The 24,698-nt window shown below is 46.1% G+C and overlaps 1 protein-coding gene across 2 annotated transcripts in view; it reads right to left on the bottom strand.

Moving 5' to 3' along the window:
* Positions 1-24,068, bottom strand: part of MYO1H (myosin IH) — a 47,481-nt gene extending 23,413 nt beyond the window's left edge. Inside the window, exons 1-14 of one of the 2 annotated variants that reach the window (XM_025933246.2) lie at positions 23,910-24,068; positions 21,525-21,640; positions 20,004-20,202; positions 18,909-18,989; positions 16,289-16,468; positions 13,951-14,049; positions 12,613-12,726; positions 12,202-12,273; positions 11,235-11,354; positions 9,572-9,639; positions 8,692-8,797; positions 8,293-8,373; positions 6,480-6,571; positions 3,608-3,702 (exon numbers count right to left, since the gene is read on the bottom strand). In XM_025933246.2, coding sequence (XP_025789031.2) covers positions 3,608-3,702; positions 6,480-6,571; positions 8,293-8,373; positions 8,692-8,797; positions 9,572-9,639; positions 11,235-11,354; positions 12,202-12,273; positions 12,613-12,726; positions 13,951-14,049; positions 16,289-16,468; positions 18,909-18,989; positions 20,004-20,202; positions 21,525-21,640; positions 23,910-24,035 — 1,549 coding nt within the window. In that variant the 5' untranslated portion in view covers positions 24,036-24,068. The remainder of the gene's footprint in view (positions 1-3,607; positions 3,703-6,479; positions 6,572-8,292; positions 8,374-8,691; positions 8,798-9,571; positions 9,640-11,234; positions 11,355-12,201; positions 12,274-12,612; positions 12,727-13,950; positions 14,050-16,288; positions 16,469-18,908; positions 18,990-20,003; positions 20,203-21,524; positions 21,641-23,909) is intronic. The other variant, XM_086681922.1, reaches the window with a different exon arrangement.
* Positions 24,069-24,698: the final 630 nt, after the last annotated feature.

Here is a 24,698-nt window from a genome sequence, read left to right as displayed (position 1 = left end):
AATTTCAAGAGGGGCCAGGCGAAGCCGGGTGAGAAAATCATCCCACCACTTAGCAAAGCCAAGCTGAAGCCCCAGGACTCGAGGCACCCAACAGTGTCTTCATACAAAGGAAAACTCGCCATTTCCAATGTTAAAACTCGGTTTATTCAGTGCTCGCTTAAAACCTTATTAGTTACTAATAATTATGTTCGTAACTAAATGACGTTATACAATCAAAACCAACTAAAAAAAGGTGTCTGAGACCTAACCTTTTTAGAAGACTATTTGGAGTCACCAAGACTGGCATCCTTATTGTGGTAAAACAGACATAACATAAAATTTAGCATTTTAGCTATTTTTACACGTTCAGGGGTATTAAGCACGGCCACACTGCCGTGTAATTGGCACCACCAGTCGTCTCCAAAATGCTTCACCTTCTCAAACTGAAACTCTGACCCCGTTAAATGCTAACTCCCCCTCCCCCTCCCCCAGCCCCTGGTAACCACCACTTTCTGCCTCTAGGAATTTGGCTACTCTTCTAATTTGACTACGCCTTATAATGGGAATGATGCAGGGTTTTGTCCTTTTGTAACTGGCTTATTTCACTTGGCATACGGTTTTCTTCTTTTTTTTTTTTTTAATTTTTTTTAATATTTATTTATTTTTGAGACAGAGAGAGACAGAGCATGAACAGGGGAGGGTCAGAGAGAGAGGGAGACACAGAATCTGAAACAGGCTCCAGGCTCTGAGCCATCAGCACAGAGCCCGACGCAGGACTCGAACCCGCGGACCGTGAGATCATGACCCGAGCCGAAGTCGGCTGCTTAACCGACTGAGCCACCCAGGCGCCACCATAAGGTTTTCTTCTTAGAAAAACTTTTTAAATGTTTATTGTTGAGAGAGAGAGAGAGAGAGAGAGAGAGAACAAGCAGGGGAGGCACAGAGAGAGAAGGAGACAGAGGATTTGAAGTGGACTGTGCAGTGACAGCGGAGAGCCCGACTCGGGGGCTCGAACCCACGAACCATGAGGTCATGACCTGAGCCAAAGTTGGACCCTCAACCCACTGAGCCGCCCAGGCGCCCCCAAACTAATTTCTGATAGAACTTTTTAACTTAGCAATGCCACTTTTGGGAATTTATGCTACGTATATAACATGCACAGACTGGCCAAGTGAAATATGCAAGGGGGTCAACGACAGCAGGGTTTACAAGAAACAAAACTGGAAACAAGCTGTGTCCATCAAACAGGTCAAAGGACACGGCCCTAGAGGGAGTCCCTGCAGCCCCTCCAAAGAAACGTGGTGCGATCTGTTGGCTGCTACGGAGAATAGATGTGAGTGCGGAGGCAAAAGGTGTGGGTCTGAACCCCAGCTCTGTCACTTACTATCTGAGCGACCTTGGGCAAGTTACTTGACTTCTCTGAGCTCAGTTGCCTTCGAGATTAAAAGAAGGATAATAAAACGGTTCTGTGAGGTGAAGCACTGGGACAGTGTCTGGCCTACAGTAAGTATTGAGCGTTAATTGGAATCCAAATGATCTTGGGCTCCTGGGCGGCTCAGTCAGTTGAGCGTCTGACTTTGGCTCAGATCATGGTCTTGAGGTTAGTGCGTTCAACCCCACACTGGGCTCTCTGCTGTCAGGACCAAGCCTGCTTCGGATCCTCTGTCTCCCTCTCTTTCCTTCTCTCTCTCGCTCTGCCCCTCCCCTGTTCACGCTCTTTCGCTCAAAAATAAACAAACATTTAGGGCACCTGGGTGCATCTGACTTCGGCTCAGGTCATGATCCCATGAGTTCGAATCCCACACTGGGTGAGCTTGAGCCCCAGTTCGGGTGACTATGAGCCCTGCTTCTCTCTCTCTCTCTGCGCCCCTAGCTCACTTGGGCACGCGCTTTTTCTCCCTCTCTCTCTCTCAAAAGTAAACAAACATTTAAAACAAAAACAAGAAACAATTTTTCTCGTTTTCATTAAATGAAAAAAAAATGCAAAATAGAGAACACAGAATAACAATCTGTGTTACTTAAATGTGTGTGCATATACGTGTTATTTGAATATGTATATGTGTCCCCACATATTTAAGTAGATGCAGAAGATATTTCTATTTTCCTGAAAGAAATTACAAGAAACTGTTGGTTCCTGTGGGAAAACTAGGAGTAAAGGGGACTTTTAGTTTCCTTTTTTGGACTTTTCCGTACCGTTAGGAACTTCTTGCGTTACGTGTATATCATTGATTGATGACAGTCAATCAATTATCCACAAAGAGAGATTCATTCCATTTGAAAATGTTTTCTGTTTTTATACCACTCTGAATTCAAGAGAAAAAATACATATTGCTTTTTATTTTTTTTTTTATTTATTTTTAAAAAAAAAATTTTTTTTTTCAACGTTTATTTATTTTTGGGACAGAGAGAGACAGAGCATGAACGGGGGAGGGGCAGAGAGAGAGAGGGAGACACAGAATCGGAAACAGGCTCCAGGCTCCGAGCCATCAGCCCAGAGCCCGACGCGGGGCTCGAACTCACGGACCGCGAGATCGTGACCTGGCTGAAGTCGGACGCTTAACCGACTGCGCCACCCAGGCGCCCCTACATATTGCTTTTTAAATATTCTTAGAGAAACTGATTTAAAAGTGAAAATAATTTAGGGGCGCCTGGCTTGCTCAGTCAATGGAGCATGTGACTCTTGATCTTGGGGTTGTGAGTTCAAGCCCCACGTTGGGTGTGGAGCCTACCTTAAAAAAAGAGAACGGTAAAAAGAAAAAAAAAAAGGGAAAATAATTTAGAACCTAAAGCAGAAATGACAAAAGAAAATATTTTTTAAAGGTTTTGAAAGACAATGTTCATAGGAACCTTATTAGTAAGAGCTCAAAAGCAAACAACCCAAATGCCTGTCAACTGATGAATGGATAAACAAAACAGGGTATATCCATAGAATGGAATATTATTTAGCAATAAAAATGGTAACACAGATGAACCTTGAAAACAAGATGCTAAGGGAAAGAAGGCAGGCACAGAAGACCACACATTGTGTGATTCCATTTAGATGAAATACCCAGAACAGGCAAATTTGCAGAGACAGAAAACAGATTAGTTCACAGCTGTGGGGGATGGGGCTGGGGAAAATAGGGAATAGTTGCTAATGCAAACAGGGTTTCTTTTTGGGATGAAGTGTTCTTTTTTTGTTAAATATTTATTTATTTTGAGAGAGAGAGAGCACGGTTGCAGGAGAGGGGCAGAGAGAAAGAGGGAGAATCCCAAGCAGGCTCTGTGCCATCAGCGCGGAGCCTGACCTGGGACTCGAACCCACAAACCGCGAGATCACGACCAGAGCCGAGGCCAAGAGTTGTCTGCTTCATTGACTGAGCCACGCCAGGCGCCCCTGGGGCGAAGCGTTCTAAAATGCACAGCGGTGACGGGTGCATAACTATAAAGTGAACAGAGTAAAACTTACCGGAGGGTACACTTTAAATGGGTGAAATGAAGTGGTTCGACAAAAAAGTAATAAAGAGAAAACTTCAAACGGTTTGCTTGCCAGCAGAGCTAGGGAATGTTTGGGATAGACGTGCAGCTGTTTCTTCGGCGGACACAGGGACACCTGCGTGACCGTGACCTACGCCCCACGCACACTCACCTTTGGTGCAGTACGTGACCTCTCCTGCGTAGTGAGAGAGCCGAAACTCCATCCAGCCAATCCTCTTTCGGCCCTTTGGCCCCGCCAGCTTCCGGCTGCAGCAAGAGAGAACGAGGCACGAACTGAACTTTCCTAGTTTGCTGTAACAACACGCACCAACATAGAAAGCAAAGAGCGAAAGAGAAGCCTGGAGAAAGGGTAACCCACTTGCACAGCTGGTGGGACGCAAAGTGGTGCGGCCACTGTGGGAAGGACCAGGGAGGTTCCTCCAAAAGTTCAAACAGAGCTACCCTACAATCCAGCAACTGTACTACGAGGTATTTACCCAAAGAATACAAAAACACTAATTCAAAGGGATACATGCAGCCCTATGTTTATAGCAGCATTATTTACAACAGTCAAATTATGGAAGCAGCCCAAGTGTCCACCGACTGGTGAATGGATAAAGAAGATATGGCATATAAACACAATGGAATATTACCCAGCCACAAAACAGAATGAAATCTTGCCATTTGCAACGCCATGGATGGACCTGGAGAATATAATGGCTAAGTAAAAGTCAGTCAGAGAAAGACAAATACCGTGCGATCTCTTTCATATGTGGAATTTAAGAAACAAATGAACAAAGGCGGGGGGTGGGGGGAGGGACAAAGCAAGAAACAAACTCAACTGTAGAGAACAAACTGATGGTTACCAGAACGGACCAGGGTGGGGACATGGGGGAAATAGGCGATGGGGACTGAGGACTTCACTTGTGATGAGCACGGGGTGAGGAATGGAAGTGCTGAGTCACTATACTCCACCCCTGAAACTGACATAACACTGTATGTTAACTAACTGGAATTGAAACAAAGACTTAAAATGTGATCCTTCCCCTGAGAACTGAGGAATTAAAAAACACACGTGAGCCACAGAAGACACACTGATTTGTACAATGAAAAAACTTCTACTTTTTCCAGATGATAACTAAGAACCAATTTACTACATTTTTATGATGGTAAGTGACTAAAATGCTCATAAAACATCATTTTTCAGATTCTGGTGATGGCTAATTTTTTTGTAACCTTTCTTGAAATGTACATAACATATATATTGACAACGCAGATACGCTAAGTGTATGGTTCAGTGCACTTTGGCACAACAAACACCCAGGTAACCGGCAACAAGATCAAGAAACAGAACGTTACTGGTTCCTGGAGAACCACCTACACCCCCCCCCCCCCCCCCCTTGAGCCCTTTCCAGTTCTGACCTGACACCTAACGCAACACATTGGTTTTTATCTGGTTTTATACTTTATAGAAACCTAATTGTATCGTATGTACCCTTTTGTGTCTGATTCCTCTTTTTTTAAAAAAATTGCTTAAATGTTTATTTCTGAGAGAGAGAGACACAGCATGAATGGAGGAGGAGCAGACAGAGAGAGGGACAGAGGATCCAAAGCGGGCTCTGTGCTGACAGATGCTTAACTGACTGAGCCACCCAGGTGCCCCTGTGGGTCTGATTCCTCCTGCTTATATGTTCTGTGATTTATCCACATCACTGCAGGTGGTTATGGATTGTTCATTCTCGTGGCTATGTATTATGCCATTTGTGAATATGCTGCAATTCAATTTTCCATTTTTTTAAAGATTTTAAAAAGTTTATTTATTTTGAGAGAGAGAGAGAGAGAATATGCAAGTGGGGTGGGGCAGAGAGAGAGAGGAAGAGAGAGAAATCCCAAGCCTGATGCGGGGCTTTAACTCATGAACCATGAGATCGTGACCTGAGCTGAAGTCAGACATTTAACTGACTGAGCCACCCAGGCGCCCTTCAGTTTTCCATTTTTGATTCATTTCCTTAGCCTTTCAATATTCTACAAAAGCTCTGATAAAGCCACTACCATTTACCCGGTCTTTGCCACGGCCAGAAATTACACTAGGTGACTTACGGAGCCACTTACAATGCTCCGCACCAGGTATATTAATAGGTCACGTGTCTTATAAGTGGCCGAGCTGCGATTCTAGTCAATTTTCTTGGATGCTGTAGACCCTCATTCTCTGGATCTACGTGGCACTGATGTGAGTACACACGAATGTGAAGATTCGTTGGGTCGTACGCTTCAGATCCACACATAGCTCTGTGTGTACTTTATATTTGATACGTAACTTAAAAAAAAAAAAAAGACTATTTCTGGGGTTCCTGGGTGGCTCAGTCCATTAAGTGTCTGACTCTTGATTTCAGCTCCGGTCATGATCTCACAGTTCATGAGATCAAGCCCCGTGTTGGCTTCTGCGCTGACTGCACTGAGCCTAGTTGGCTCTTTCCCTCTCTCTCTGTCCCTCCCCTGCTTGCACTCTCTCTCTCTCTCTCTCTCAAAATAAACATTAAAAAAAAAAAAGACTTTCAAAAAGAAGCCTATTTCACACCTGTGACTCTGTCCACAAGGTCACGATCATAAAGATACAAAATCTTAGGGGCGCCCGGGTGGCTCAGCCCATGAAGTGTCTGACTTCGGCTCAGGTCATGATCTCATGGTTCATGAGTTTGGGCCCCGCGTCGGGCTCTGTGCTGACAGCTTGGACCCTGGAGCCTGCTTCAGACTCTGTGTCTCCCTCTCTCTCTGCCCCTCCTCCACTGTGCTCTCTCTCACTCTCAAAAATAAACGTTAAAAAAAAAAAAGATACAAAATCTTAGAACATTCTACCTGGAATTCGGGTTTGATTTCTACTAATAAAAGGTACACATATATAGGAGTCGGTATATCATCATGGTGCATCACGTTTCTGTGCACGAAGAAGCACCTTTACTCTTGGGGTCCACTGCCCACATACCCAAGAAAGTGGGTAAGTGATGAGCTTCCCCAAGCAACAGCTTGTCGAGCGAGATACATACGTCTGGAAGTGTGCATGCTGGCCTACTTTCTCTTCCAGTTTCTCCAGGAAACTCAAGTCCGTAGCGGGACCGGGACGGATACATTCTTCATCCTTCCAGAGAAAAAAGAGAAGCCTCGATCCGTAGCATCTTATGCCATCGATTCCAAGTTGAAATGCCTTCGCCAGCTGTGGCCGAAGGTAGTGGACTAAAACGCTGTCACCTCAACCCAAGTTCAGGTGAACCTTGGTGGCGCGAGGGCAGTGACCCCTCACGCGTGCTTAGCTTCTCAGAGGGATCTGAAATTCTGTGAAAAGTCACCTCGCCCACCCATCCGACCACCATATTTCCAAAGTCTTCTTGAACACCACCTCAGTTTCTCTTAACCAGCCACTGCTGGCCAAGACCACATCCCCTTTTATCAGGAGCAAAAACCTCATGGAGAGAAAGCTATAAAGCCCCGGGCATCTAACTTCTCAAGTCTCTCCGGCTGTGTCTTTCTACTTCCTGTTTTGGGCCCTTAACACTGGCAACATGCGAGTGACCATCTTTAAAATCAACCCTGCAGCTTTTGTTAAAACGACAAGAGAACACCGGGCTTCAGGTGAATGAAACAACTCTTTCGAAGAGACATGTCTATGCTGGTCTAGCCATCAATATGAGCATTGAGAGCCCAGAGAAGAGCTTATGTCAGCCTGTGCCTCCCGGAACTTGCCTCCCCGGATGTCCACACGGCCCTTCCCAGACCACCTCGCCTGAAATTGAGTCATCCTTCCCGGCGCATCTCATCTTTTGAGCTTTTTTCATTGTAAAACCTACTTATGTTGCCCACAAAACTGTCTGTTGTCAGTCTCTCTGCGCTAGAATTGAAAGCTTCATGAATGTAGTGGTTTTGGTCTGTTTTGTCCACTGCCTGTGTCCCACAGCACAGGGCACAGTCACGGCACCAAGGAAGCATTCGGTAAGCATTTGTTGAACGAAGAGAGTCTGAATGCTTACCACACCCCGGCATAATTCTAAGCCCTGTGCATGTACAATCTCAGCCTGTCCTTACAATTCCTCGAGATAAGTGCTGCTATTCACTGCATCCATTTAAGACAAGGAGATGGGAGCTCAGAGAGGGTAAGACACCCACCCAAGGTTACAAGCTAGCAAGCAATGGGGCGGGCATCTGAATCCAGGGGGTGCCCATGTTCCTGGCAACGATAGGCACCATCTGTAGTCACGGCTGTGCTTTAGAATCTTGTTCACCCAACAGTTAGGTGGGGGCGGGCGGCAGGCAGGAGAGAGGAGACCAGTTATTTTCGTTATAAGGGAGAAGATCCCAAATGAAAAGGCAAAGAAATACTTTCTCATTGGCTTTAGATTTTAAAAAGTGATGTTTGGGGGCGTCTTGGGTGGCTCAGACGGTTAAGCATCCGACTTTGGCTCAGGTCATGATATCGCGGTTCGTGGGTTATGGGTTCGAGCCTGCGTCGGGGTGATGGCTGGGAGCCTGAAGCCTGCTTCAGGTTCTGTGTCTCCCTCTCTCCCTGCCCCTCCCTCACTCCCACTCTGTTTCTCTCAAAAATAAATAAACGTGCTGAAAAAAGCAATGTTTGAACTGGAACAATTGGGCATGGATGTTCTCAGAAGTTCCAACAGGTCAAGATAAAGCCATGGGTGCATCCCAAGGAGTCTCAACTCTGGATCAGCGCACATTCTTTGTAAAACCTTCCTTTATGTTTTCTGGCTTTCTGCTTGGGCTAAGCAACCCTTTTCAAGCCTGGGGGAAAACTTCCGCGTGTTGGCGACACCGTATGAATGGACTCTAAGTCAACATTAATTTTCTCACCAGAATGGAAATGATCCCTTTGTGTCTCTCGTCCACCAAATCACAGATGATCTTGTTGTTGAAATACTGAATGGGCTCCCACTGAAATGACAAAGAGAAAAGAATTCTCCGAGGGGGATTTAGATGAACATAAAACAGATCTCTTTTTAAAATGATTTTCCAACGTTATTTTTCCAAAATCTGATTTTTTTATCTCTAACACTAAAAAAAAAAAGAAAAGAAAAGAAAAGAAACTACCCGAATGTCAAAGTAATTTCCCAGAAAATAAGCAGAGCAGGGGAGAAAAAAATAATTCTTAGTACTAGGGAGGCCAAAATCTCCAGGGAAATATCCTTTCTCAAGCAAATCTCTTTCGCTAGATTAAGAAATCAAGTGAGAAGAAAACATTAAGACGTTTACCTCTATGCCTTCCATTTCGTATTCTGCCTGTTCCGCCTTAAGGGTTCTCTCAATTAACAGTTGCTGGAGTTTCTCATTGCAGTAATTGATGCAGAACTGTTCGAAACTAGAGAGGCCAAAAATTTAAAGAGCTAAAGCTACACGAGTAGACCAATTAAAAAACTGTATTTGCTTATTTTTATTTTTTTTTAACGCTTATTTTGAGAGAGAGAGAGAGAGAGTGTGCAGAAGTGGGGGCGGGGCAGAGAGAGAGGGAGAGAGAGAATTCCAAGCAGGCTCTGCACTGTCAGCACGGAGCCCGATGCGGGGCTCAAACTCACGAAATTGTGAGATCATGACCCAAGCCGAAATCAATAGTCAACGCTTCACTGACTGAGCCACCCAGGCACCCCTGTATTTACTTCTTTTTTAAAGATGCTTTTTAATACAGAAAAAGCAAAGTCCTTATTAATTACACAATTTACTAAATAGATCCCAAGAATCAAGTTAAAAGATGTTTGCGTTTTTGTTTTACATTTATTTACTTTTGAGAGACGGAGAGAGACAGAGCAGAAGTGGGGGAGGGACAGAGAAAGAATGAGACACAGAATCCGAAGCAGGCTCTGGGCTCTGAGCTGTCCGCACAGACCCCAATGTGGGGCTCCAACTCACAAACTGTGAGATCGTGACCTGAGCCCAAGTCGAACACTTGACCGACTGAGCCACCCAGGCGCCCCAAGACGTTTGCCTTTTTTAATGGTCATTTCAACTCTGGAACAGTCTATGAGTTAGTGGCTATGGAAATCCCGAGATTTTCTAAAGATGGGAAACCCAGTTCCAGCAACATTAGAGATGCCTCAGACCAGACGGACAGAGGACCAGGAGGTAATGACAAACTTACCCATTCTTGTCGAAGACCTCAAACCCATAGATATCCAGCAATCCAATCACAGTCTTCTTGGTGAAATCCTAGTCAAAGTAACACACACTATTCATTGTGAGGTCTTTTAGTTAATGACTCTTCAAATTTTTTTTTTTCAACATTTATTTATTTTTGGGACAGAGAGAGACAGAGCATGAACGGGGGAGGGGCAGAGAGAGAGGGAGACACAGAATCAGAAACAGGCTCCAGGCTCTGAGCCATCAGCCCAGAGCCCGATGCGGGGCTCGAACTCACGGACCGCGAGATCGTGACCTGGCTGAAGTCGGACGCTTAACCGACTGCGCCACCCAGGCGCCCCTAGTTAATGACTCTTCAAACCCGGTAGCTGCCCTCAAAGCTGGGACTTGGTTATAAAGCTCACACCTTCTCTCTCTCCAACATTGGCTCACAGGGAAATTATAGGGTGGAAACACATTTCCCAGCCTGCTCCTCTGGCCGGCAGCCCGTCGGGATCCCACTGAGGCTTCCCCAGCCACCACCCGAGAAGTGAGACCTTCCCCTTCTGGTTCACTCCCTTCCTTCAGCCCTTCTCAGCCTCCCAAGCCCACATCAATCCCAAAGAAAGCAAGAGACCTCTAGAGACAGCAGCAAAGGAGCTGTCGACCCAGGAGAGAGGGCAGGTGATACAAATGTCATTTTAAACAGAGGATGGGGACACTTGGGTGGCTCAGTCGGTTAAGCGTTCGACTTCGGCTCAGGTCATGATCTCACGGTTCACGAGTTCGAGCCCCACGTCGGGCTCCGTGCGGACGGCTCCAAGCCTGGAGCCTGCTTCCGATTCTGTGTCCTCCCTCTCTCTGCCTCTCCCGCACTCATGCTCTGTCTCTCTCTCTCAAAAATAAACATTAAAAAAATTAAAAAAAAAAAAAAAAAAAGAGGACCAGGTGCAAAGATGGATATTTATTTTTATTTTTTTTAAACGTTTATTTAATTTTGAGACACAGAGAGACAGAGCACGAATGGGGGAGGGGCAGAGAGGGAGGGAGACACAGAATCCGAAGCAGGCTCCAGGCTCCGAGCCCGACGCGGGGCTCGAACTCACGGATGGCGAGATAGTGACCTGAGTTGAAGTCGGACGCCCAACCGACTGAGCCACCCAGGCGCCCCAAAGATGGATATTTAAAGAGAAAATGCCTATTTTTTTCCAAAGGGCCACAATTTAGCATTCCGTATGGCGTCCTGAGCTGATGCCTTCCAAATCTGTCCTTTACGTACTATCTCCTTGAATTTTACATCTACATACTCTGTGCCTCAGGATCATTTCCTTAATTTCTAGCTTGGAGGAAACTCCCAGGGTGAATTTGAAGGACTTGTTATGCATATTTTTTCTTATGCACATTAAAAGATGCTCACTGTTAAAGCTAAATTCCGTGGACACAGAAGGCCATCTGGCGTACTTCAAATACTGTGCATCCCACACTTCGGGACACACTCCAAAAATCACTCAGAGGGCATTTTTTTGTGAGCCTACTGTGTGCCGGGAATGGAGACGCGGAACGATATCGTCCCTGGGCACCAGGGGCCAACAGTCAATGCTCACAAATTCTTCAGAGTGACGAGGTCGGTTATAAAACATTACCACGTTAGCGAGAGTGAGTCAGTCAAACATGTTTGGACTAACCTTGTTCTCTAAGGAGGAATTGATTTTGTTGACTAGCCAAGTAAATGTTCGTCCATAAATGGCCTTTGCCATTGCGTCTCTAGCGTAGACAGAGAGTTCCAGAGTCAGTGGGCATATTACCTGAGGACAACAACAGGTGCATCATTACAGAAGTTAAAAAAAAAAAAAAAAAAAAAGCCATGGGGCACCTGGATGGCTCAGTTGGTTAAGCGTCCGGGGCTTGGTTCCAGTTCAGGTCATGGTCTCATGGTGGTGAGACTGAGCCCCATGTCGAGCTCTGCACTGAACAGGAGACCTGCTTGGGGTTCTCCGTCTCCCTCTTTCTCTGCAACTTTCTTTCTCTCTCTTAAAAAAAAAAAAAAAAAGCCCACTTCCTCCCGAGTTTCCAAATTAGCCTTTAATAGCAGCCAGCGAGGGATATGTGCTGGGGGAAGACACCGCCCCCACCTGGACACGTTCAGGCAGTAGCTATTTCTTGAGTGCTTACGACGTGTTGGGCACTGCGTGGAGCTGCTGAGGTACAGCCATGACTGAGACAAATTCTGTGGGTTCACAGTTGGGGGACGGGACATTCACGCCCCACACACCGTCATGTTGCAAGCTGAGAGCAGTATGAGGAGATACCGATGGTGCATAAGGATAGGGGTGTGATGGTCAGGGAGACCCTTTGAGGGTGTGACCCCAGGAACTGAAGGATGAGAAGGCATTAATTAGAGAAGCACAGGGAACAGTGTTCCAGTAGAGGGAACGGCATGTGCAAAGACCTCACGGGGGAAAGGCATGGCAAGAGGGGAGGCATGGAAAGCTAGTGATGGTGCAGTGGTGGGGACGGGGAGGGTGAGGCAGGAGACTCCTGCAGGAGCTGGAAGGCGGGACCCCGGCCTCCTCTGGGACCATCGTCCTGCTCTTCCATGAGGCAGGCAAGAGCGGGGAGGGCAGGCACATTTCCATCTAGTGTCATTTTTACCTCTTCAGTTTTGGCTTCAATCTTTCTATGGGTGAGAGCTTCCAGAAGGATGGATGGGTGGACCCCCAGGAGCTGAAAACATGGAAACCAAAATGCCATTCAGCGATCAGATTTGCTTTTTGCCAATTTGCAAGGAGTTGGTGCCATTTCCAGGCCCAGGATTATACACCCTGACGGATAATCCCACCGAAATGCGAGAGAGACCACATCCCGATTTTACACTCAGCTGGCTTTTACCCACTTCCTCACCTGCCCCCCTCGCTCTTTAAATCTCCTAGCCAGTATCAGCCGGAAGGCCACGGTGTTGGCCGCGTGGGACCTGGGCCTCCAGCTGCCTTCAGCTCCCCTCTCCTGCCCTCCGCCTCCGAAAGGGCCGGGCCCTCCCCGTGCTTTTCAGAAGCCGAACGTCACCTTGGCGATCCATTTGATCTCGTGGGTGTCTGGGATCGTGGCACAGCCTTGGTGGTTCTCTTCAAAACAAACGTTCCCCAGGTGTAGGACGCTGGCAAGAATTCCAAAGAGATTCTAGGAATGTGGGAAAGGGTGAGGAGAACAGGGAGAGAAGGGCGGCCGCCCAGCTGATGAACGTCATCACGGGAGACAGCCAAGGAAAACCGCCCCTTCCCAATTCCAGCCCGAGCTCAGAGCTCACAGAGCCAAGTTTCCCCCGCCCCAGGAATCAGCTTCTTACCCACCTCAGATGTTAAGGGAAGGAGGATAAAAGAACCTCAGCAGAGGATGGGGGAAGATACCTCCTTCCATCTCCAGCACAGGACACTTCTATTTCTGGATCCTCCCCATCCCCTTCCCGCCAACAGACCATTTCATATGCAAATAGCATGATCCCAGATACATATAGATATATATTATATCAATGTATATTATTTTTTAATTTATTATTTATTTTTGAGAGGGTGCAACCAGGCAAGGGGCAGAGAGAGAGGGAGACAGCGGATCCAAAGCCGGCTCCGGGCCGACAGCAGCGAGCCCCATGTGGGGCTTGAACCCACGAACTGTGAGATCACGACCTGAGCCAAAGTCGGACGCTCAACCGACTGAGCCACCCAGGTGCCCCTAAATATATTTTAAAGTATAATTCTAGTCCTTGAAAGAGCAAGAGTTTTAACCATCAAAAAGGAAAACAGAAAAAGATGTAAAAACAGAATGTTCATATATCCTACAATCTTCTCCAGTTTGTTCAAAAATAGAAGTGTAAATAAACAGTAATGCTGTAGATCCGGAGCATGTAAATATCTGAGATTTGATTTTGGGGCATCTGGGTGGCTTAAGTGGTTGAGCGTCTGACTTCAGCTCAGGTCATGATCTCACAGTTCAGAGTCTGAGCTGGGCTATCCACTGTCAGCACAGATCCTGCTTCGGATCCTCTGTCCATCCCCCACCCCCCCACCCCCGTCTCTCAAAAATAAATAAAAATTATTAAGAATATATTTGAGATTGGATGTGAGAGGAAGAAGAAACAAAATCTCCTCCTTGCTCACCTCATTGGGAAATCTTAGGTCTGATGAAATGCAGAACGCCCAGGTAACATTTCAATCCCAGATAAGCAAGGACTAAGTTTTTCGTAGAAGTTTATCTCATTGGGACAAGCTTATCTGAAATTCACATGTAACTAAGCATCCTGTATTTTTATTTGCTGAGTCTGGCAACCCTACTGGGCGGTCACCAAGATACCAGGATTGTTTCGTCAATCCCAGACCATACCGGCAGCTATGACCACAGGGCTCATACCTCGAGGTCATCTTCAGTAAAATCGATGACAGAAAAGGCACTGGAAACAGTTTTCCAGTCGTTCTTGTCATTAATAGACGACTCTTTGGCACAATGACCCTGTTAACACAGAATCGGGTTGCTTCGCGTCATTTCCACAAGGACAGTTAGACACGCCCACACCTATTCTTGAATCAAAGTGGTTTTCTCTCCAAACACACAAGAGCTAGTTCTAGAATGTTCTGATTAGAAAAAGCCAGGTTTTATCTCATCGTCTAGCACAGCATGATTTGCCGGCTGTTGCCTTTTTCAAATTTATTTGGAATCTCTGTCCCGGGAAAACTTTCAAATGTACACGTTAGTGGTATATCTCTTCAAGTATTTTTTGTTGTTGTTGTTTTCCTTGTCTTATTTGTCAAGTAAACTGAAGATGTTTGTCTCAGTAAACACCTGCTAAAAAATGCAGGGAGAGGACAAGCCCTGGAATTCAGATAACAATCTCGACGCAATCACAACCTCCAGCAGAAACTGCCATGAGGGACGAGGTAGGAGACACTCATTCAAGAAGAGTTTGGCATTTAGAGAAATGAAGGTGATATGGATACAATCACCAGCAGAGAGGTGATGAGACTTCCCACTGACTCTAGAAGTTGTCTTCTAAAGAAGACACACACCACCGAATGTCACAATTTAAAGGGAAGACATTCTGGACGAGGTTTCTGTTTTGTTTTGTTTATGTCTGTTTGTCTCTTTTGCTTTTGTAGGACAAGGTGTTCCTAGATTCCTGGCTATCTGAAGATTCGTCACGTTAAACAGATTTCCTTGTTGCCTGGGGGAAACCGGAGGTGCTGGGTCATGAAAAGATCCACCCGTGAACTGGCCAGTGTTAAATCTGCAACCTCCCAAATATACCTCCCAGTTCGACCAACGGCATCTGCTCCTGCCCCACCAAGGGCGGGGCCAGCTTAAGTCAGTCCTTCCAGGGCACCTAGAGGTTTGGAAGCAGCGCGGATATACTGCGAGTAAAGCCACTACGTTTGTCCAAGTTACGGGGCAACACAAAATTGAACAAAATAACACTGGCGAATGGTCTGAAGATCTGGCCAGAAAAAAAAAAAAAAATCTGCAAAGATAAAAGACAAGCTACATTCCAAAAGGGAATGATTTGAATTATCAAAGGGTTAGGAGAAGCCCTTGGGAAAAGGATTCAAGGTCTAAAATATTTTTATAAATTGACCCTCTCTGTTCATGCCGTGAGAAGCCAGATGTGAGGCTACCATACAGCTTTATGGGGAGAATTCGGTTCTCAAAAAGGAAAAAAAATATATATATTTATCACATCCGAATTAGTCTTCATTCTCACAATTAGTACGAAATTTGCAAAAGGAGATTGGGATTCTTTTATTTTCATCATTTAGCCTCATTTTTCAAGATGCATTTCGGTCATGTCTACTCTTTCACCAGGACTATGAAATGCTGGTCTTTCTTTTACAAGATTCACTTCCTAAGACCTCGTTCTCTTTCTCAAATGATGGCCCCACGTGCACTCTGCCAAGCGGCCTCCATTCAAAGCCAGACCCAGCAAAGAAGAGAAAAATCCGAAAATCTTGGGGCATAAAAGGTGCCAGTGACATCAAATAGTGATAGATCCTATACAATCTGGACCTTCTAGAACCCTAGTCCTGGCTGCAGAAAAACTAATGGTGGGAGTCAAATTCTCCAAGTCCATCTTTCAACACTGGGTCCCAGGGTTGCTTACGGGAATGGCCCAAACTCTCTCTGTAAGGAAGTCCATTCATTTTGCAATTAACAACCCTCAGACTGGGAGGCAAGGTGGGGAGTCTTTTCCAAACTAGTTCTGGGAAGCAGAAGGGAGCAGCACAAGTTGTGGACACGGACGGGCAGCGAGTTACTATCACACCCAGACCGGTAGTTCTCACTTCTGCTGTGTATTGGAATCACCGGGGATTCACTTAATTATCCAGAATCACAGGGGAGTGTTTAACACAGCCTTGATGTCCAGGTCCCATATCAGACCAATTAGATTGGAATCTTTAGATTGTGTGTGCATGTGTGTGTGTGTGTGTGTGTGTGTGTGTGTGTGTGTTGACAAATCCCCTCAGGTGATTCTAATATCAGCCAGGGCTGAGAACCACTCACCTAGAGATTGGTTACTTTACCAAGATCATCTATCTGTCAGGCATAGACAAAGGGGTTATGATAAGTGGCAAGAAACCAGTCCATAGGATATCTCCAGAATGGTAATGAGAAAGTTCTTGGCCATCCCATAGAAGCCCCCAGTAACGCCCTTCATCCCTGCCACCAAAGGGCGCCCCAGCCAGGTACTGGTCCTTCTGACCTGTGAGAGGTATTTATACAGCTGGGGGTCCCGCTCAAGTCCAAGGTAAGCAAGGAGTTCCTCTTCGCCTCCCTCCAGCAGCTGGTAGAAGATGTGGAAGTTCCTCTCGCCCTGGTTTTGATAGACGACTCGAGACTTTTCTATCAGGTAACTGATGATATGCCCGCCTACGGGAATGCCCTTCAGAACAGAACAAAAAATGCCCAATGACGAGAACTGAGCCGCCTTCTTACTGGTGTCTTCTGAGGAACAGAAATTCTGAATTCAAATGATTCTCCTTCTATGCTTAGTGTTTTCTGGGCTCTGTTCACAAATATTTTTGCCTACCCTGAGGTCATGAGAAGGATTTTCTATGCTTCTGTCTAGAAGCGTGATTTTACCAGTCGCATTTAGGACTGTGGTCGATCACTACTGAATTCTTGGGTATGGAGTGAGGTAGAGGGTCAAAGGTCTTTTTAGTCACATGGATTTCAGATTGATCAGCACCATTTATTGGAAAGACAGTCGTTTCCCTATTGGATCACAGTGGTGCTTTGGTCATAAGCCAGGCAATCATATCACATGTGGAGGCCTTTGTAGACTCCACTCCACTCTACTGGCCTGTTTACATATCTTTATGTATCACAGTTTTGTTTTTAAGAATATATCCAGTAAGGGATTTGGGTTCCAGAACATATATAGAACTCCTGCAAATCAACATGAGAAAAACAGCCTAATTAAAAGTGGGCAAAAGGCTTTAACACAAACTTTTTTTTTTTTTTAATTTTTTTTTTTTTAATGTTTATTTATTTTTGGGACAGAGAGAGACAGAGCATGAACGGGGGAGGGGCAGAGAGAGAGGGAGACACAGAATCGGAAGCAGGCTCCAGGCTCTGAGCCATCAGCCCAGAGCCCGACGCGGGGCTCGAACTCACGGACCGCGAGATCGTGACCTGGCTGAAGTCAGACGCTTAACCGACTGTGCCACCCAGGCGCCCCTAACACAAACTTTTTAATTATCAAGTTATCAAGACTTCACTAATCACTGACGATACCAGATGCTTTCAAGGGTGCACAGAACCCTGCTGGTTAACTGGACCCATCGTTAATTATCATAACATTCCTGGTAAGAACCCAACAATGTCACCTCTGGGTATGTGCCCAACATAAGTGGATGCAAATATCTACTCCAAGACATGTTGCAAGGATGTTCAGAGTGCTATCTGCAACAGCCCCAAACTGGAAATCCAACTGTCCATCAATAGGAGAACAGAAAAATCATGATGAGGTCACATAAGCAAAAAATGACCAACTGCCACATGGAGCGACATTAATGAATCTGACAGAGTGTTGATTAAAGGGAGCCAGACAAAAAAGAGGACATATAATTCCTATACATGAGGCCCAAGAACCCACAAAATTAGTCTGATTATAGAGGGAAGAACAGTTGGTAACAGTTGGGAGGGCAGATACTGTCAGAGAAGGGTAGGACAATCTTCTAGGTGCTAGAAATTGTTACATCTTGATCTGAGTGCCAGTTGTCACAGGCAGCTAGGTAAAAATTCATTAAACTGGACTCATGCCTTGCTTCCTTTTCAGATGTGTTGAATTTCAATAAGGAGTTTAAAAACAGACACAACTATTCAATTGTTTTTTTTTTTTTTCAAAGTCTGGGCGCACTTCACCAGAAGGCCATGTACCGGCTTCTGGAAAACCCTGAGCCAGTCTGTTATCACTACACTCAACCCTCAAGCAACAACTGTCCTCCAGTCTAAGGGATAGTTTGTCCCCTGGAGTTCTACGTCCTTGAGAATTCTGTCGACCCTTCCCACTTGCACGGGCCCCATTTAAATTCTGTGAACATACAACAATATTCATCATACACTGTCTCTGGTTGCCTCCATGCCACAGCAGCAGAGCTGAGTGGTTGTGACGGAAACCCTATGGTCCACAGAGTCTGAAATATTGACTATCTGGCCCTATCCAAAAAACATTTGCCAACCCATGCCATATAATTATGCGCCCACACAGTACATCGTTTCCATGTGGTTATTCTCAAGCTTTATAAGAAATGGCTGACACGTCAGACTTTCCTAAGACTTGACCATGTTACGTGTAGCTTCATTCACTTGCTCTTGCTGTTACGTGACCGTTCATTGGGTGAACATCCCACCATTTAACCATTCTCCTGTCGATGGACACTCAGCCCTCTCCAGATGCGTTGACTGTTTCCAGACCTTTTTACCATCATGAGCAGGGCTCTTGGGGGCAGGCTTGCCAATCTCCAAGAGCGGAATGGGTCCACCTTAGATGATGTGATCTCAACTTCACAAGATAATAATGTTGTTTTCCAAGTGGGTCGCGCCAGTGTGCCCCACCGGCAATGTGGAAAAGTTCCTAATTATCCACATCTTCACCAATAGCTGGTGTGATCAGACTTCTTAATTTTTGCTCACCCAGAAAGTATACAATGGTATCTCATTGCGGTCTTTGTTTGCATTTCCCAAAATGGCGCTAATCCTGGAGTTGTTAGTTATTTGAGCCAATAGAGCCCTTTCTCCCTTAAGGGACCTCGGGTCGGGTTTCTGTCACTGGCAGGCTAAGGGGTCCCCATGAACCAGTAATAGGAACTTCAGTGTACCTTATAGTCAAACTGGATGTCCATGTATTTTCCAAATCTGCTGGAGTTGTCATTCCGGAGTGTTTTGGCATTTCCAAAAGCCTTGCAATACAAAGCGAGGGAGACAGGGACAGGCTGAACCAAACTGTCATGCCTGGTCTTTTTTTTTTTTTTTTTTTAATTTTTTTTCAACGTTTTTTATTTATTTTTGGGACAGAGAGAGACAGAGCATGAACGGGGGAGGGGCAGAGAGAGAGGGAGACACAGAATCGGAAACATCATGCCTGGTCTTTTAAGCTCACCAAGCTCATCAGATTCCTAACCCCAAACGCCATGATTATGAAAATGGGGGAGGGAGGGGAGCCAGGGATTAAAGCCATACTTTATCTTCTAAGAAGGAACCACGAAGGACAGAGAATTTGATGCCAAATACTGAGGATAGAGCGAGAGGAAAGGACAAAAAGATCTCTCTAGCATCCAATCTAGGACTGACGAGGGGGAGCTATAGAGGCCCCTAGGCCCCTGCTGTTCTAGAAGACAGAGTTCATGGCCCCCATTACCAGACCTTCTTTTCTATCAAAGAGGTAAACTGTTCAGCCCATAGGTCTATGGGGAAAATTCCTTCAACCACAAATACCTTTAACATGAAGGGCGACAAAAACACAGAATTGCTTGTTCAAAATCAAACAGCAAGTCAGTGAATTGCAATAATCATCCAAATAATTTCAATTAAATAAGAAAGATATTAATAAGAGAGCACGACTTTAGTGCTTACTAATTCTGCTGTGTGCTTTTTATGCATCCACCTGGTTTTATCCTCAGAAACTCCTAGGAGGTGGGAACTATGAGTAGACCCATTCCACAGATAGGGAAACAGAATCTGGGATATGCAGTGGTTTGCTAAAGCTTGCTGAGGCGTGGCTGCCCTGGGATTAGCGTCCATGCTTGCCGGACCTCAAGGTTATGCCCTTAAGCACCATATTTCCCTTGAGACCTTTCTGCTTAACTCCCAGACGGCGATCTGCCCATTTGGACTGTCCTGCACAGGCAGAAGATTCTTCTTACTTAATTGACCTCCCTAGAACTCCCCTCCACAGGTCCTCAAAGATCACTTACCTCCAGCACTGGATTGGAGAGCAGCAGTCTGTCACGGGCTATTTGTAGTGACTCGGTCATTGGGCAGGTCACGGCAAAATACTGGAGAATCTTCTTGGAGGCCTCCGTTTTCCCTGCCCCGCTCTCTCCAGAAATGAGGATGAAGTGGTTAGTTAGCTCAGAGCACATCATGCGGTAAGCGTTGTCAGCTATGGCGTAGCTGGAGAAGGAGCGGGAAGGGGCTGTGTGTAATGCCCACCACAGCAGAAGGACCAAGAACCCCGCCTCCGGGAAACCACATCCAGACTGTGGTACAAGGACACTGAGCTCAGATATCAAACGCTCACCAGCACCCATTGACTGATCGGAGATAAAATGTACCAGAAATCAAAACTCAGATAACAGAGTTAAAATGGACAAGTTGAGCAACAATGGACATTTTTTAAAAGTTTATTTTGAGAGAGACAGCGTGCGCCCGCGAGTGAGCAAGGGAGGGGCAGAGAGAGAGGGAGAGAATCCCAAGCAGGCTCCAGCCTGTCATTGCAAAGCCTGACATGGGGGCTTGAACCCGTGAACGTGAGATCGCGACCTGAGCCAAAATCATGAGTCAGATACTCAACCGACTGAGCTGCCAAGGTGCCCCCATCAACATTTCATATGAGAATAAGCCAGATACTAAATTATATATATCCCCAAGAGACATTCTATTAACTGCAGGTAGAAATAACGTCTTGTCTAAATAGTTTAAACACTTAATAGCTATAACGAGATCCCAAGTTTCCTCTTTCCTTCAAGATGTAGCATAGTAAGAGTACCGAGACAGGAAAGCAAAAATATCTTAAAAGCTCTGTGATATCTATAGGACAAGAGGTGAGGCGGGTACAAGGGTTTTACCTTCAAGATCAGAAACCAAAGCGTGAAAGTCTCCCAAGAGTGTAAGTTTCCCACGTGGCCGAGTTTGAAAGCCGGCTAATTTGGATCCCCCTAGTGGTAGTGATTCAGAAAGGTTTATAAAGGCCTTACAGGAGGTGAATAGGTAAGTCCTCAAGAAAAATGGAGAGACAGCCCACATACTAGCCCAGAAGTCAACCAGGGAGAACTGAGAAATTCAGTGGCGCCATAGTGACATATAGATCAGACAGGAAATTGCTTGAACTACGGATCTGCGGGACCGCTACTAACGGGAGGCTCCTTTTGCCGCCATGATACTCAGACACCAGTAGATGGCGCTACAGCAAACTTCTTCCCAGAAAAGACCCCTCTCCAGCCACGCTCTTAGAGCTCTTAACAGTTAACAAAAGATTCCACCTCTCGGGATATTTAAACTGAGACTTGACAAGGATCTGATGCTTTCTATTGTGTTGAAAGACATTTATCAAGAAGGCAGGAGTTTAAGTGAGGTCCAGAACCTAATGAGGATGCATCAAAGATATGGCTGGCTGGCTGGCTGGATGGATGGATGGGAAAGAGGGAGAGAGGGAAAAGGAAAAAAGAGGAAGAGAGAAAAAATACTACTGGTGACCCCCCATATGTACTACTTACACATGTGGTGGCAGTTCAAAGAAATTGACCCCTTGATAAAGTTCCATCTGGCTCATAGTGTAGATTCCAAGCTCCTGGTACGGATTCACAGATACAAGGAGAGTCCCAATATAGGTCTAGAAAATGGACCAAAGCACTAGTGAGGAATTGTGGGGTGCAAAGGGCTACAGTGAGAGACCATCACATGCCATGAGCCCCATGTGTTCATTTCATGGGATACAAAACAATAAATAAGAGAGGTGGTGTCCCTGCTGTCCTGGAGCTTACACGCGTGTGCACGTCTGGGGGAAGGGGCAGACAACCAACCCAAGGGTTCCAGAATGCTTCAATTAGAATGGTAAGAAAGGTACACATAGGGTAATGAGAGAGGGAGTGACCAAGGAAGGCCACCTTAGCTCGTGGGCTTGGGGAAGTCTTCTTTAAGGAGGTGACTCCGAGCTGAAACTTGAATGATGAAAAAAAAGTAGGCAGGAAAGGGCAGGTCAGGCTGAGGGGTCCAGGGTGGGCAGGCTGGCTGCCCTGGAGGTCAGCGAGGGAGTGGGGAACGGAAGACGCTAAGACACGGAGTCCGAGATGGAACAAGTTCGGATCCCCCAGGGCATGAAGAACCGGGGGTTTATTCCAAATGCAGCGTGTGGTGGAGACACCGTTCTCCCTACTGATAAGTAATACTTGCCTTACACTGTAAATGTAAAATGGAGAGCTTTACGAAGAGAGCACCACAATCTGACCCACGTTGATGTTTCAGAGAGGTCTCTCCGGCCATTGGGTGAAAGCAGGGAAGATAGGCATCCCGGCTGTCTCCAGCTGGGCCAACATTCCCACCTGCTGGCACGTATTTCCCTGGGTTGCAAAGTTGCGTTCTATTACTGGTCAAGTTCCTCACATACTCGTGATTGTAACAGAACCACTAACGTAAACGCTTCTTGGAATACACTTAGGAATGACCAAAGCTCTCACCCTCTTAAACAGAAAACAAAGACATGCCTGGGCTCCTCTGGAAATACATCTGGGGTTTTCAAATTCTGGGTTTGTTACTGGGTTTCATTCCAGAGCCTCGATATTGGAGGTTCTCAAGTTTATGCCTAGGCTAAAATCATTCTAACGGATGTTTCTAACCTCTAGAACAAAGTCGAACAGAGAACTAGAACAGATGAGAGTACCATATTTTGTCTAAAATTGTGCACGGCTTCCACCAGTAGAAATCTTCCAGGGTAGAACGTAGTTTCTGAAATCTGTTCAAACCGGAAATGATTTTTTCATGATGATCCTATCATCCCACTTATACTTCTCCATACCGCACTCTTTCTCCTTGGCTTATACATAAAATCTACTTCAATCAAAAATATATACTCTAAGAATTCCCATTGCTTATTTCTCCCAGTAACCTTGGTTTCGACATACGGATTAAGTCATGGCACCATTAAAAACAAAACAGCTACAAGGCAAATATCGTTAGATCGCTTTTCATGGTCTAATTTACTCTTAGCAACAGCTAATAAAATCTCAATAAAGTTAATTAAGTTTAAAAACACACAGAGACGCTGTGGAGTTTGCCCTACAACAATCTACCTGAAATTTGACCAATCAAATCAAGGTGCGGTGAGAAATGGGGAACTTAATAAAAACTGACCACCACTAGAAGCAACCAGACAAACCTAAGAACAGGTCCGGCCATGTGTGGCAACCTTGACCCTTGGAGATTCATGGGATGCGGTGGACATCTCTTATATTTGCCAGTCTGGCATCTCGATCCCCTCCTTCCGGCAGATTCCTTTGAGGAACCTTCTCCGGCTGGCAGCCCGCATCAAATGGTAAGGTGCACACTGGCCTAAATCCTCACCTCCTGGGCTGGGCCTGGGTAAATAGCCTGGCCAATCAGAATATTCCTCACTTCAGCTGTGGGGATTGGTTCAGAGGTAAGCAATGACCCGAGATGGGCCAATCAGAGCCAACCAACGTCTGTGTCTCCGGGAGGAATTGCTCTCTTGTCTACCAACATCAGCCTGGTCCGGCTGTCAGCTACCCAGCCCCCTTGCCCCCTTGCATAGAGTCTGCCCCAGAAAGAGACCTTTGCAAAATCGAGCAGAGAGGTGGGAAAGAGCCCTTGAGGCTCTTCAAGTCTTATCACCCTAGACCCTAGATCTATTTCTGGACCCTACAGTGACAAGGGTCAATAGATTCTGTCTTATGGCTTACGCCCGTTTAAGCTGGGTCTTTGTCACTGGAAGCCAGGATTGGGGTGCATCTGGCAGTGGTCCCTTCACCCCTCTCTTTAAAGGCTGATCTAATGGAGAGATACTGCTCACTATCCTCAAGGCTGTGAAGACAGGCAGGAGGGGAACCACCAGTCTAGGGAAACAGCTGAGGAACAGGTGACATTACATAGATGAGGTTCTCGCTGAAACGCTTTCGAAGATTGTCCAGAAAAGCAGATTCGCTGGTGTAGGCATCCAACAGCACAAAATCCTGCACCCCGACCTTGTCCCGGGCGGTCAGCGTGCTTTCCATGTGCAGACGAATGTGCTTCCTCCTCACTTCTTCTTTCTGCGGCAAACAGAACATTCGTCAGCAGCTCGCTTATTCTGCAGCCCCTATTGCTCGTCGAAGACGGAAACAGCGAGATCCCCGGGGGACAGTGGAGCGCTGAGATCACATTAGGCTCTCTTTGTTAAGGGTTTACGATCTGGTTAGGGATACAAGGGGATGGTAATAAAAGCAGTAACGGTAAAGGCAGCAGCTGACAGCAACGGAGCAGTGACTGCTAGGTACTACGCTAAATACTTGGCCTCTATTTTCTTTGGCCCTAGTGCTGAGGCTAGGAAGTAAATGCTATTGCCGTGCCTATTTAACAGATGAGGAAACTGAGGACAGAGACGCTATAAAGCACGTCCAAGTTCTGCCAAAAGGCACGGCCAGGATATGAACCTAGACAGCCCGGCCCCAGAGTCTTTCTTGACCATCCCTTACTAAGCATCAGTTACCTCAGCTTGCTGTGTAATTCTGAGATGCGTGAGGAATTTGGTTGCAATGGGAATTTCTTGTTACAGAGGAACACTCAAGGCAGGACACCCCGGAAGGGTCCTCTCTCCAAGGCTGGGCTTCAGACCTCCCTGGAAAAGGAGTCGTCGCAGCTCACTGGAAGGTGGAGAATCTCGGCGGGATACCAGGGGG

Source organism: Puma concolor, chromosome D3, assembly GCF_028749965.1.
Source record: "Puma concolor isolate L17-30 chromosome D3, mPumCon1.1.hap2, whole genome shotgun sequence".
NCBI classification, from domain to species: domain Eukaryota; kingdom Metazoa; phylum Chordata; class Mammalia; order Carnivora; family Felidae; genus Puma; species Puma concolor.
This window is presented reverse-complemented; position numbering and strand designations above follow the sequence as displayed.